Source organism: Aotus nancymaae, unplaced genomic scaffold (genome assembly GCF_030222135.1).
Source record: "Aotus nancymaae isolate 86718 unplaced genomic scaffold, 86718_ANA_hifiasm-v0.15.2.pri h1tg000014l, whole genome shotgun sequence".
In the NCBI taxonomy this organism is placed as follows: Eukaryota; Metazoa; Chordata; class Mammalia; order Primates; family Aotidae; genus Aotus; species Aotus nancymaae.
Genome location: NW_026988425.1, coordinates 36206288 through 36221413, shown reverse-complemented (window position 1 = coordinate 36221413; position 15126 = coordinate 36206288). Strand labels below are relative to the sequence as shown.

Genomic DNA, 15126 nt, shown 5'->3' with positions numbered 1-15126 from the left:
GGCTGAGCGTGGTGGCTCACGCCTGTAATCCCAACACTTTGGGAGGCCAAGGTGGGCAGATCATGAGGTTGGAAGTTTGAGACCATTCTGGCCAACATGGTGAAACTCCATCTCTACTAAAAATACAAAAAATTAGATGGACGTGGTAGTTCATGTCTGTAGTCCCAGCTACTTGGGAGGCTGAGGCAGGAGAATTGCTTGAACCTGGGAGGCGGAAGTGGCAGTGAGCCAAGATCACACCATTGCACTGCAGCCTGGTGACAGAGTGAGACTCTGTCTCAAAATATATATATATGTATATAAAATACATGTATATGTTTGGCCGGGAGTGGTGGCTCACACCTGTAATCCCAGTACTTTGTGGGAGGCTGAGGTGGGTGGATCACGAGGTCCGGAGTTTGAGACCAGCCTGGCCAATATGATGAAACACCATCTCTACTAAAAATACAAAAATTTAGCCAGGCGTGCTAGTGCACGCCTGTAGTCCCAGCTACTCAGGAGACTGAGGCAGGAGAATCGCTTGAAACACGAGAGGCAGAAGTTGCAGTGAGCTGAGATGATGACACTGCACTCCAGCCTGGGCAACAGAGTGAGACTCCATCTCAAAAAAAAAGAAAGAAAGAAAGAAAGAAAAGAAGAATAAATTACTGGATTTTAACCAGCATTTCCTGGATGGGGCAGTTTAGAGGTAAAAACAGTATGGTTTTGGACATGTTAAAGTTCAGATGTTGATTGCACATCCAAGCAAAGATTTTAAGAAGAGGCAGTTAGCTTTATGAGACTGGAGGTAAAGGTTTTAGAGAGTTGTCAACATGTAGCTGATAGTTAAAGCCCTGAAACTAAATGAAGTTAGCTAGGGAGAGCCACAGGTGTGTTAGAAAATCCAAAGACCAGGTATGAGTGTCTGGTAAGTTCAAGGGACTGAATGTAAAAGTGCTTAGCCCATACTAAATGCCAAAATGTGTGCTGTGATTGTTTTGGGGGCTTTATTTCTTAGAGATATCCTTAGCTTCAAGTACATAAGGTTGGTAGAGTTACAAAAGACAAAGAGGGCCCAAACTTCAGCACTGTCGTACCTCTTCTCCCATCTTTAGGTAGCCACATGACTGCTTGTTGGGGATCTGTGTTTACTTCCCATCTTACCCTTGTCTTGCGTGTTTATGAAGTCACCTTGAGGGGTAGAACATCCTATGATTCTGGCTTTGGAACATTGTGTTAGGTGAGGCAGGCTTCTCTAGGGCTTTGTGCAGAGAAACCTTATTGGTTTGTGGGTTTACTAAGCTGCCTGTGGGCATTAACCGGAACGAAAGTTTCTTTTCAACAAATACTGATATATACAGTAAGAAGGAATAGGGTCATAATGTGTTGTCACTACACTCACTGTGATGCCTTTGTCCAAAGGCAGATTGTAAGCCTTAAGCCTGGGTGAAGATGGCCATAACATTGCTTCTAAGAAGTTTTCACAGACTTTCCATAAAAAACAGGGAAGGCCCAGGTCTCACAGTTCACCCAACTTTGATGTTAAGACTTCTCTACAGTTCTGTTATATCTGCGGCCTCTCCTTGTAGGATTATCTTGTCTTAGATATTAATTACTAATATTTTTCAAATCAAAAGAAGGCTGTAATTCAGTTTCCATCTTGTATACTGACAGGACAGGAATTGTTATAACCCTAAAGTGAACCATATCCAGACCTTGTGATTCAAAATTATTTACAATGTGACTACTTTGGCTTTAATGATAAAAGTCACAGTTAACAAATGAATGAATGAATCAATCAATCCCAATGTATGCTTTGTTCTTATCCCTTAAAAGGCTCTCTTGCTCCATGTCATAGTCTGCAGCATATAAAAAAACATGGAAGTGCTGGACTTGCACCTCAAACCAAGCAGGTGTGTGTAGAGTATGAGAGAGAGGAGACTGTGGTGAGTCCCTGGACAATACCTTCAGAAATCCATAAGATTCTTCATGAGAGTCACAATTCCCTTCTACAAGTAAGCATTGTTCTAGATTTTGTTTGTGTAGTGATTGCTCTATGTTCTTCAGTTTGTTTTGTTTTGTTTTTTGTAGGATGTGGAAATACTGAAAGGTTGTTAGGTCAGTTTGAAATCGTGATGCAAAGCATCTTCCCTTTTGGCTTAGTATTTCCAGCATTTATCTTTCAGAATTCTCTGTGACTGTATTTTTTAACAAAAAATGACCAAAATGTAAGAACACATAATCATACTACATGTATCAACATCCATTCTGCCCTGTCTTCAGATCTGGTGCCAGCATCTTGTTGTGTGAAATGATGTTTAGCTACTGTCCATCTGGATGTGCTGGGCAACAACAGCCCTATTTCCTGGCACATTTCCTTCAGCCCTTTGATGAATGAGCAGCTCTAGAATTTTTGGAAAGCTTAGTTCACATTCCACGTTTTTTGTTTGTTTTTAGGGTCTAGGACCAAAACTGACTATCTTTTCAATTCAATAGGACTTGTCTCCAACTGAAGAGGAAGAGCTGGAGCATCCTTTTGGGGTGGGTGGCATGGACAGTGTGTCTGAGAGCACTGGCAGCATCCTCAGCAAGCTGGACTGGAACGCCATTGAAGACATGGTGGCCAGTGTGGAGGACCAGAGCCTGTCTGTTCCCTGGGCCCTGGACCTGTAAGATGTGGATATCGTTCTGTTTCCATGGACAGGCCAGCACCTCAGTAATGTGGTTGTGAAAGTAAGGGACAGAAGCAATGAAAGAAGTAATGTGAATTTACCATCTGCTGTCATATTACTACCTGGATTAGTCATTTCAAGAGGAAAAATAAACATTTCTCAATAACTTTGCCTTCATGGGGAAAAGGTTGTTTGATTATAGATGTATTAAATGTTTTTGTATTTGATGCATCATTAGGCATAGTTTTTAAAATGTTAAGTACCTTTCAAGCCAACTTTGCATAACCTACTTTCAATAAAAACTCTCTATCTTGCCTCCTCCTTTATTACCCTCTGAGTTTGGAGAAACAACCATATATAGATGAATCTGATAGGAAAAAAAATTATCTTTTCATTGAGTAGAAAATCACAGCCTCACCTGAGAACTCAATTATGAACCCTATTTTAAAACACATATGCAAGGTTTGGCTTAGGAGTGAAAAGGAAAACCAACCACCTTTACCAACCCTGAATTTCTAAACAAGCCAAGTTTCATGGAGGCCAAAGGATCTTCTGTCTTCTTCTCTGTAGCATGAAGCCTTGGAGGAAGAAACAGGCATGGATGCTTTGGGTGGAAAAGTAAGGGAAGATACAACTCCAGGCTATAGAAGGCTTATCTTAAATTTGTAAGAACCATGGTACAGAGACCTGGTTAGTTTTTGGTATTGCACTCCAACAATGTCATAGTTTTAAGAGATAATTTTTTTTTTTTTTTTTTTGCATTTTAGGTTTTGGGGTACATGTGAAGAACATGCAAGATTGTTGCATAGGTGCATATGTGGCAGTGTGATTTGCTGCCTTCCTCCCCTTCACCTACATCTGGCATTTCTCCCCATGCTATCTCTCCCCAACTCCCCACCCCCTGCTGTCCCTCCCCTATTTCCCCCCAACAGACCCCAGTGTATAGTGCTCCCCTCCCTGTGTCCATGTGTTCTCATTGTTCAACACCCCCCTATGAGTGAGAACATGCGGTGTTTGATTTTCTGTTCTTGTGTCAGTTTGCTGAGAATGATGGTTTCCAGGTTCATCAATGTCCCTACAAAGGACGCAAACTCATCATTTTTGATGGCTGCATGATATTCCATGGTGTATATGTGCCACATTTTCCCTGTCCAGTCTATCATCGATGGGCATTTGGGTTGGTTCCAGGTCTTTGCTATTATAAACTGTGCTGCAATGAACATTCGTGTGCATGTGTCCTTATAGTAGAACGATTTATAATCCTTTGCATATATACCCAGTAATGGGATTGCTGGGTCAAATGGAATTTCTATTTCTAGATCCTTGAGGAATCGCCACACTGTCTTCCACAATGGTTGAACTAATTTACACTCCCACCAACAGTGTAAAAGTGTTCCTATTTCTCCACATCCTCTCTAGCATCTGTTGTCTCCAGATTTTTTAATGATCACCATTCTAACTGGCGTGAGATGGTATCTCAATGTAGTTTTGATTTGCATTTCTCTAATGACCAGTGATGATGATCATTTTTTCATATGTTTGTTGGCCTTATGTATGTCTTCTTTTGTAAAGTATCTGTTCATATCCTTCGCCCCCTTTTGAATGGACTTGTTTTTTTTGTTTGCTTGTTTGTTTTGTTTTTTTTTTCTTTTTTTGAGACGTAGTTTCTCTCTTGTTACCCAGGCTGGAGTGCAACAATGGTGCGATCTCGGCTCACTGCAACCTCCGCCTCCTGGGTTCAGGCAATTCTCCTGCCTCAGCCTCCTGAGTAGCTCGGATTACAGGCACACGCCACCGTGCCCAGCTAATTTTTTGTATTTTTAGTAGAGATGGGGTTTCTCCATGTTGACCAGGATGGTCTCGATCTCTTGACCTCGTGATCCACCCGCCTCAGCCTCCCAAAGTGCTGGGATTACAGGCGTGAGCCACTGCGCCTGGCCTGTTTTTTTTTTAAGAGATAATTTTTATGAGAATTGACTAAGGACCAGGACCCTTCAACCACTTCATCAGTGTTTGGTATGTCAAAGCACATTATTATATGAAAAAGCTATTAAATACCACCCCCCTTTTTTTCCCCTAAGTATCTACCTGTTTGAAGCCAGATTTTATAATATATTGCAGCAAGTTCAATGCAGAAGCAGGTATGGTAATTCAGCTGCCTTCTATTAAGCTAAACATTAAAGAGATTTGTAGAACTATAAGACAATGCCACTCTTTTGTTTTAGTTTATATGCTAACATTATTATTAATTGTCATTTGTTATTGTCATTTAAAATATTTTCTGTTAATTTCTTTTTTGTATATTCTATGGATATTGATACATGATAGTTGAACATTATGGGGTGCATGTGATATTTTTGATATGTGCATACAATGTATAGCAATCAAATCAGGGTAACTGGGATATTCATCACCTCAAACATTTATTATTTATTTGTGTTAGAAACATTCCAAACTTTTCTTCTAGCTATTTGGAAATATGCTATAAATAATTGTCAACTGTAGTCACCCTACTGTGCTATTTGAACACTAGAACTCATTCCTTCTATGTAACTGTGTATTTGTACCCATTAGCCAACCTCTCTTCAGTCCTCCCTTCCCACTACCCCTCCCAGACTCTGATAATTGCCATTGTATTCACTATCTTCATGAGTTCAATTTCTTAGCTCCCACGCAAAAGTGAGAATATGCGGAATTTATCTTTCTGTGTCTGGCTTATTTAACATAATGTCCTCCAGTTGCTGCATTTATGGCTAGACAATATACTATTGTGTATATATACCACATTTTCTTTATCCATTTATCCATTGATGAACAGTTACATCAATTCTGTATCTTAGCTGTCATGAATAGAGCTGCAATAGATGTGGGAGTGCAGATATCTCTTTGATACACTGATTTTCTGTCTTTTGGATATATACCCAGCCATGGGATTGCTGGATCATGTGATAGTTCTATTTTTAATTATTTGAGGAACATCCATACTGTTTTCCATAGCTGCTATACTAATTTGCATTCCCCCTAAAGGTGTATGAGCATTCCCCTTTATCTATATGCTCATCAGCATTTATTTTCCATTTCTTTTTTATAATAGTCATTTTAACTGGGGTGCAATGATACCTTATGATATTCACTTGCATTTTTCTGATGATTAGTAATGTTGAGCATTTTTTCATATACCTGTTGGCCATTTGTATGTCATCTTTTGAGAAATGCCCATTCAGATATTTTGTTCCTTCTGTAGTAGGATTCTTTTTTGTTACTAAATTGAGTTCTTTATATATTGCAGTTATTAATCCTTTGTTGGATGGGTAGCTTGCAAATGTTTTCTCCCATTCTTTAGGTTGTCTCTTCAGTTTGTTGATTGTTTTCTTTGCTGTGCAGAAGCTTTTCAGTTTGATGTAATTCTATTTGACAGTTTTTGCTTTTGTTGCCTGTGCTTCTGAGGTTTTACTCAAAAAAAATCTGCCTAGACCAGTGTCCTGAAATGTTGTTTCCCAAATGTTTTTTTTTCTACTAGTTTCATAGTTTCAGGTCTCATATTTAAGTCTTTAAACTATTTTGGTTTTTATATATGAGAGTTATGTTTATAGTTTCATTCTTCTGCAATGGATATCTAGTTTTCTTAGCAGCATTTACTGAAGAGGAGGGTATCCTTTCCCTATTGTATGTTCTCGATGCCTTTGCCAAAAATAAGCTGGCTATAAATGCATGGATTTATCGATAGTTTTTTTTTTTTTTTGGAGACAGGGTTTCTCTTTGTCACCCATGCTGGAGGGCAGTGGTGTGATGTTGGCTCAATGCAGCCTTGACCTCCCAGACTCAAGCGATCCTCCCACCTCAACCCCTCAAGTAGCTGGGACTACCGGTGCACGCCACCATGCCTGGCTAGTTTTTTGTAGTTTTCATAGAGACAATGTTTCATGTTGCCCAGGCTTATCTCAAACTACTGAGCTCCAGTGATCACCTGCCTTGGCCTCCCAAAATGCTTGGATTAGAGGGATGAGCCACTGCACCCAGCCTGTTGAAAGGTTCTTTATTCTGTTCCATTGGTCTATGTGTTTTTATACCAGTTCCATGCTGTTTTTGTTGTTATAACTGTGTAATAATAATACATGAAGAGATGGAATTTCACTCTTGTTGCCCAGGCCGGAGTGCAATGGCGCAGTCTCGGCTCACTGCAGCATATGCCTGCTGGGTTCAAGTGATTCTCCTGCCTCAGCCTCCCAAGTAGCTAGAACTACAGGCACATGCTACCATACCCAGCTAATTTTCGTGGTTTTTTTTTTGGTAGAGATGGGGTTTCACTGTATTGTCCAGGCTTGTCTTGAACTCCTGACCTCAGGCGATTTGCTCACCTCGGCCTCCCAAAGTGCTGGGATTACAGGCATGAGCCACCATGCCCAGCTGAATTACGGTGTAGTATCTTTTTTTATTGAGATGGAGGCTCATTCTGTCACCCAGGCTGGAGTGCAGTGGTGCGATCTCACTGCAACCTCTTCCTTCCAGGTTCCAGCGATTCTCATGCCTCAGCCTTCTGAGTAGCTGGGACTAAAGGCGCGTGCCACCATGTCCAGCTACTTTTTTGTATTTTTAGTAGAGATGGGTTTCACTATGTTGGCCAGGCTAGTCTCTTAACTCCTGACCTCAGATGATCTGCCCACCTTGGCCTCTCAGAGTGCTGGGATTACAGGCGTGAGCCACTGCGCCTGGCCTGGAGCGTGGATAAAACCCAATGTAAAGAAGCTAAGAATCATGATAAAACTACAGGAGCTGATAACCAGAATAACCAGTTTAGAGAGGAACAAAACTGACCTGATTGATAGAGCTGAAAAACACAGCACAAGAAATTCACTGTGCAATCACAGGTATAAATAACAGGATAGACCAAGAGGAGGAAAGTATCTCAGAGCTTGAAGACTATCTTTCTGAAATAAAATGGCAGACAAGAAGAGAGAAAAAAGAATGGAGAAAATGAACTAACAAAACCTCCAAGAAATAGGGGATTATGTAAAAAGACAACCTATGACTGGGTTACCTGAAAGAGATGAGGAGAACAGAACCAAGTTGGAAGACATACTTTAGGATTTCATCCGAGAGAATTTTGCCAACCTATCAAGACAGGCCAACATTCAAATTCAGGAACTCCAAAGAACCCCAGTAAGATACTCCACGAGAAAACCCCAGAACGCACAATTATCACATTTGCCAAGGTCAAAATGAAAGAAGAAAAATGCTAAGGGAAGCCAGAGAAGCCAGGTCTCCTAAAAAAGTCAAGTGCATCAGACTAACAGCACACTTCTCAGTGGAAACCTAACAAGCCAGAAGAGATTGGGGACCAATATTCAACACTCTTAAAATTACCAACCCAGAATTTCATATCTGGCCAAAACTAAGCTTAATAAACAAAAGTGAAATAAGATCCTTTTCAGACAAGCAAATGCTGAGGGAATACATTACCACCAAGCCTGCCTGGCAAGAGCTCCTGAAGGAAGTACTAGATGCAGAAAGTAAAAACCATTACCAGCCACTACAAAAGCACACTGAAGTATACAGACCAGTGACACTATGAAGCAACCACATAAACAAGTCTGTAAAATAACCAGATAGCATCATGATGACAGGATCAGATTCACACATAACAATATTAACCTTAAATATAAATGGGCTTAATGCCCCAATTAAAAGACACAAAATGGCAAGCTGGATAGAGTCAAGCCCCACCAGTATGCTGTCTTCAGGAGACACATCTCACATCCAAAGACACACACACAGGCTTGAGGGAAGAAAAATTGAAAACAAAAAAGCTGGGGTCAAAATGTTGGTTTCTGACAAAACAGACTTTAAACCAACAAAGATGATAGAAAAAAAAGGGCATTACATAATGGTAAAGGGTTCAATTCAACAAGAAGAGCTAACCTAAATATATGTGCACCCAATACAGGAACACTCAGATTCATAAAGCAAGTTCTTAGAGACCTTCAAAGAGACATAGATTCCCACACAATAATAATAGAGACTTTAACACCCCACTGACAATATTAGATCATCAAGACAGAAAATTAACAAAGATATTCAGGACCTGAACTCAGTTCTGGATCAAGCAGACCCCATAGATAGAAATCTCCATCCCGAAACAACAGAATATACAGTCTTCTCATCACATGGCATGCTAAAATGGATCACATAATTGGAAGTAAAACACCCCTCAGCAAATGCAAAAGAACTGAAATTAAATTGCTTAGACCACAGCACAAGCAAATTAGAACTCTATTAAGCAACACTCAAAACCACACAACTGCATGGATATTGAACAACCTGCACCTGAATGACTCCTGAGTAAATAATGAAATTAAGGCAGAAATCAGAAGTTCTTTGAAACTACTGAGAACAAAGAGACAGTGTACCAGAATCTCTGGGACACAGCTAAAGCAGTGTTAATGGGGAAATTTATAGTACTAAATGCCCACAACATAAAGATCTCAAATCAACAACATAACTAAACTAGAGGCCAGACATGGTGGCTCACACCTGTGATCCTAGCACTTTGGGAAGCCGAGGTTGGCAGAGTGCTTGAGCTCAGGAGTTCAAGATCAGCCTGGTTGACATGGTGAAAACCCATCTCTACTAAAAATACAAAAATTAGCTGGGCATGGTAGTGCACACCTGTAATCCCAGCTACTTGGGAGACTGAGGCAGGAGAATTGCCTGAGCATAGGTGGTGAAGGTTGCAGTGAGCCAAGATCACACCCCTACACTCCAGCCCAGGCAAGACACAGTGAGACTCCACCTAAAAAAAAAAAAAAGCTAGAGAACCAAGAGCAAACAAACCCCAAAGCTAGCAGAAAAGAAATAACCAAGATCAGAGCAGAACTGAAGGAAATAGAGATGTGAAAAAAATCCTTCAATAATTTAATGAATCAAGGAGCTGTTTTTCTTTTTTTTTAAATAGACTGCTAGCTAGAATAATAAAGAAGAAAAGAGAGAAGAACCAAATAGACACAATTAGAACTAAGGGGGATATCACCACTGGCCCCCACAGAAATACAACCAACCATCATATACTATAAACACCTCTATTCACATAAACTAGAAAATCTAGAAGAAATAAATTCCTGGACATATGCATTCTCCCAAGATTGAACTGGAAGAAATTGAATTCCTGAGTAAATAACAATTTCTGAAACTGAGACAGTAATAAATATCCTACCAACCAAAATAAGCCCAGGACCACACAGATTCACAGTTGAATTGTATCAGAGGTACAAAAAAGAGCTAGTACCATTTTTACTGAAACTATTTCAAACAATTGTAAAGGAGCGACTCCTCCCTAATTTTTTTTTTTTTTTTTTTTTTTTGGGACGGAGTTTCGCTCTTGTTACCCAGGCTGGAGTGCAATGGCGCGATCTCGGCTCACCGCAACCTCCGCCTCCTGGGTTCAGGCAATTCTCCTGCCTCAGCCTCCTGAGTAGCTGGGATTACAGGCACGCGCCACCATGCCCAGCTAATTTTTTGTATTTTTAGTAGAGACGGGGTTTCACCATGTTGACCAGGATGGTCTCAATCCCTTGACCTCGTGATCCACCCGCCTCAGCCTCCCAAAGTGCTGGGATTACAGGCGTGAGCCACCGTGCCCGGCTCCTCCCTAATTTTATAAGGCCAGCGTCATCCTAATTCTAAAACCTGGCAGAAATATAACAACAACAACAAAAAAAACTTAAGGCCAATATCCCTGATGAACATTGATGCAAAAATTCTCAATAATATTAATATTGGCAAACCGAATCCAGCAACATATAAAAAAGTTTATCCACCACAATCAAGTCGGCTTCATCCCCAGGATGCAAGGTTGATTCAACATATGCAAATATTTAAGTCAATAAATGTAATTCATTACATAAACAGAATGAAAGACAAAAACCACATGATTATCTGTTGACACAGAAAAGGCCTTTGATGAAATTCAACATCCCTTTATGTTAAAAACTCTCAGTAAACTAGGTTTTGAAGGAACATACCTCAAAATAATAAGAGCCATATATGACAAACCCACAGCCAGTATCATACTGAATGAGCAAAAGCTGGAAGCATTCTCCTTGGAAACTGGCACAAGACCACCCCAATCAACATAGTATTGGAAATTCTGGCCAAGGAAATCAGGCAAGAAAAAGAAAAAGCATGGTCAAATAGGAAGAGAGGAAGTCAAATTACCTTTGTTTGCAGGTGACATGATCCTATACCTAGAAAACCCCATTGTCTCAGCCCAAAAGCTTTTTAAGCTGAAAAGCAACTTCAGCAAAGTTTTGGGATACAAAATCAATGTGCAAAAATTGCTTGCATTCCTTTCTATCAACTGGCAAGCAGACAGCCAAATTAAGAATTAACTCTGACTCGCAATGCTACAAAGAGAATAAAATACTTAGGATTATAGCTATCAAGGGAAGTGAAGGACCTCTTCAAGGTGAACCACAGACCACTGCTCAAAGAAATCAGAGAGGACACCAACAAATGAAAAACATTCCATGCTTATGGGTAGAGGAATCAATATCATGGAAATAACCATACTACCCAAAGTAATTTATAGATTCAATGCTATTCCCCTTAAACGACCATTGGCATTCTTCACAGAATTAGAAGAAACTATTTAAAAATTCATATGGAACAACAACAACAACAACAAAAAGCCTGAATAGCTAAGACAATTCTAAACAAAAAGAACAAAGCTGGAGGCATCATGCTACCTTACTTCAAACTATACTACAAAGCTACAGTAACCAAAACAGCATGGTACTTGTGCAAAAACAGACACATAGACCAATGGAACAGAATAGACAACTCAGAAACAAGACTGCATACCTATAACCATCTGATCTTCGACAAACTTGACAAAAGCAAGCAAAGGGGAAACAATTCCCTATTTAATAAATGGTGCTGGGTGAACTGGCCAACCATATGCAAAAAATTGAAACTGGACCCCTTCCTTATACAAAAATTAAGATGGATTAAAGATTTAAATATAAAACCCAAAACTATAAAAACCCTAGAAGAAAATCTGGGCAGTACCATTTAGGACATCAGCACTGGCAATGATTTCATGACAAAAATGCCAAAAGCAGTAGCAACAACAACAAAAAAATGAATGGGATCTAATTGAACTAAAGAGCTTCTGCAGAGCAAAAGAAACTATCATCAGAATGAACAGAAAACCTACAGAATGGGAGAAAACTTTTGCACTCTTTCCATCTGACAAAGGTCTAATATCAAGAGTCTACAAGAAACTTAAATTTACAAAAAAAAAAAAAACATTAAAAAGTGGGCAAAAGACATGAACAGGCACTTCTCAGAAGACATACATGCAGCCAATAAACCTGTAAAAAAAAAGCTCAACATCCCTGATCATTAGAGAAATGTAAATCAAAACCACAGTGAGAAAACATGTAATGCCAATCAGAATGGTGATTATTAAGATGTCAAAAAACAACAGATGCTGATGAGGTTGTGGAGAAAAAGGAATGCTTTTACACTGTTGGTGGGAGTGTAAATTAGTTCAACCATTGTCAAATACAGTGTGGCATGATTCCTCAAAGACCTAGAGACAGAAATACCATTTGATCCAGTAATCCCATTACTGGGTATATACCCAAAGAAATATAAATCATTATATTATAAAGATACATGCATGCATATGTTCATTGCATCACTGTTCACAACGAAAACATGGAATCAACCCAAATGCCCATCAGTAATATACTGGATAAAGATAATGTAGTACATATACACTATGGAATACTATGCAGCCATAAAAAGTAATGAGATCATGTCCTTTGTGGGAATATGGATGAAGCTGGAAGTCATAATCATCAGCAAACTAACACAGGAACAGAAAACCAAACACCACATGTTCTCACTTATAAGTGGGAGCTGAATGATGAGAACACATAGACACATGAGGGGAACAACATGAACTGGGGCCTGTCAGGAGGGCAGAGGGAAGGAGAGCATCAGAAAAAATAGCTAATGGATGCTGGGGTTAATATCTAGGTGATGGGATGATCTGTGCAGCAAACCACCACAGCACACATTTACCTATGTAACAAACCTGCACATCCTGCACATGTACCCCAACTTTGTTTGATCATATTTTTAAGCCTATTTTGTTTAGTTCTGCTCTGATCTTTATAATGTCTTTTCTTCTACTAATTTTGTGTTTGTTTTATTCTTGCTGTTTTTGTTTCCTTAAGGTGCATTGTTAGGTTGTTTATTTGAAGTCTTTCTCTCTCTCTCTTTTTTTTTATGTAGGCATTTATTGCTATGTATGTCCCTCTTAGCACTGCTTTTGCTGTGTCCCATAGGTTGTGGTACATTGTGTTTCCATTTCTGTGTGTTTCAAGACATTTCTTAATTTCCTTTTTTAATTTCTGCATTGAATCATTTTTTCAGGAGCATGTTGTTTCATTTCCATGTATTTGTTTCATTTCCAAAGTTTCTCTTGTTATGTCTACTTTTATTCCATTGTGTTCAGAAAAGTTACTTGATATTATTTTGATTTCTTTGAATTTGTTGAGACTTATTTTGTGGCCTAATATACGGTCTATTCTGGAGAATATCCTACGTGCTGATGATAATGTTCTGTGTGCTGATGAGAAGAATATATACTCTGTACCTGTTAGATGAAGTGATCTGTAAATGTCTCTTAGGTGTATTTGTTATAAAGTACAATTTAATTCCAATGTTTCTACATTGATTTTCTGTCTAGATGAGCTATCTAATGAGCTATCCCAGTGGAGTAGGTCTTAAAGTACCCAAATATGATTGTATTGGAGTCTAGACCTAGTAATGTTTGCTTTATGTATCTGGGTGCTTCAGTGTTGGGTGCATATATATTTAGAAATGCTATATTCTCTTGATGAATTAATCGCTTTGTCATTATATTATGATCTTCATTGTCTTTTTACTGCTATTTTTTAAAATCTATTCAGACGGTCTATATCTTTTAAGTGGGACATTTAATACTCACAGTTAGGGTTATTACTGAGATGTGAAGACTCATTCCTGAAAAGAATTCTCTCCATTTTTGTTTGTTTGGGAAAGACTTTATTTCTCTTTAATTTATGAAAGATTCCTTGGCTGAGTACAGAAGTCTTGTTTGTCAGGTATTTTGTTTTGTTTTCCTTTCAGCACTTTGAATATATCATCCCATTCTCTCCTGGCCTGTGAAGTTTCTGCTGAGAAATTCTCTGTTACTCTGATGAGACTTCCCTTGTATGTGACTAGATGCTTTTCTCTTGCTATTTTTAGAATTCTACCTTTAACTTTTGATGATTTGACTATAATTTGTCAGGCAGAAGACCTTTTGGGGTTGTCAGCTGTTTGTGGGTATTTGAGCTTCCTGTATCTGGATGTCTAAATGTCTTTCTATACATGGAAAATGTTCAGTCATTATTTTGTTAAATAGGTTTTTTATGCCATTGATCTTCTTTTCACCTTCTGGAACACCTGAATTCATATATTTGGTTGCTTTATGATGTCCCACGTGTCATGTAGACTTTGCATTCTTTTTGTTTGTTTTCAGGGTTTTTATTGTTGTCTGATTGTGAACATTCTATGTGCTGATGAGAAGAATGTGTATTCTGCAGCAGTTGGATGAAATGCATATATATTTATTGGGCTTTTTGGTTTTAATATTTTAAAAAATGAGATGGGGTCTTGCTTTGTTGACCAGGCTTGTCTCGAACTCCTGGCCTCAAGTGATTCTCCCATCTCTGCCTCTCTCTCTTTTTTTTAATTGTTACAAAACCCAAAATAATTTTAATCCCTATTTGTAACATAATTCATATTTTACCTATCTATAAACAAAAAAGTTTTAGTATAGAAATGCCTTAGAAAGAATTCAATTTGGTCCAATAATTTTATAGCCAGAGTTTCTAGGATAAAGACATATTTATAATTTTCTGTCCAGGTTTTTTATAAAAATCAGTAATGTTATATGGAACACCATTATTTTATAGAGAAACAGTATGAAATTACATTGAGAAATGAGAATAGTCATTAAACATTAAGATTTTATTATAACCCAGGCATTATATATTTCTTTACACTTAAGGAATAGATATTAAACAATCTTGGAGTAATAAGTAGAAGGCAACTTGTTTCACGTTTGTACCAAGTCAATCAAGCAGAAAGCTGAAGAACCTTGTTTTAAGATGAGAGGCATTTATACTTGGGCATTTTCTTCCAATGAAAAAATGAAGTCAATGTGCTACTATCTTGACACTTATATAAATGTTCATAAAAAGCATTTAGGATATTGATTCTCACATTTCGCTGAATATTGGAATCACCTAGATTAAAAAGAAAATACTAATCCCTATATAACACCCCTAAAATTCAGATTTAATTGATATAAGTTAGGCCCTGGCCATACAGGCTGTTTTAAAACTCCTCTGGTGAGTCTAATGGGCACCAGTTTGAAAAC

General features: G+C 38.6%; 1 protein-coding gene across 13 annotated transcripts in view; it reads left to right on the top strand.

The window, feature by feature from the left end:
• CPLANE1 (ciliogenesis and planar polarity effector complex subunit 1) overlaps positions 1–2972 on the top strand; it is a 155953-nt gene extending 152981 nt beyond the window's left edge. For all 13 annotated transcript variants that reach the window (XM_012460001.3, XM_012460002.3, XM_012460003.3 and 10 more), the window contains 2 exons: positions 1816–1994; positions 2476–2972. In XM_012460001.3, the coding sequence (XP_012315424.2) occupies positions 1816–1994; positions 2476–2652 (356 nt within the window). In that variant the 3' untranslated portion in view covers positions 2653–2972. The remainder of the gene's footprint in view (positions 1–1815; positions 1995–2475) is intronic.
• Positions 2973–15126: the final 12154 nt, after the last annotated feature.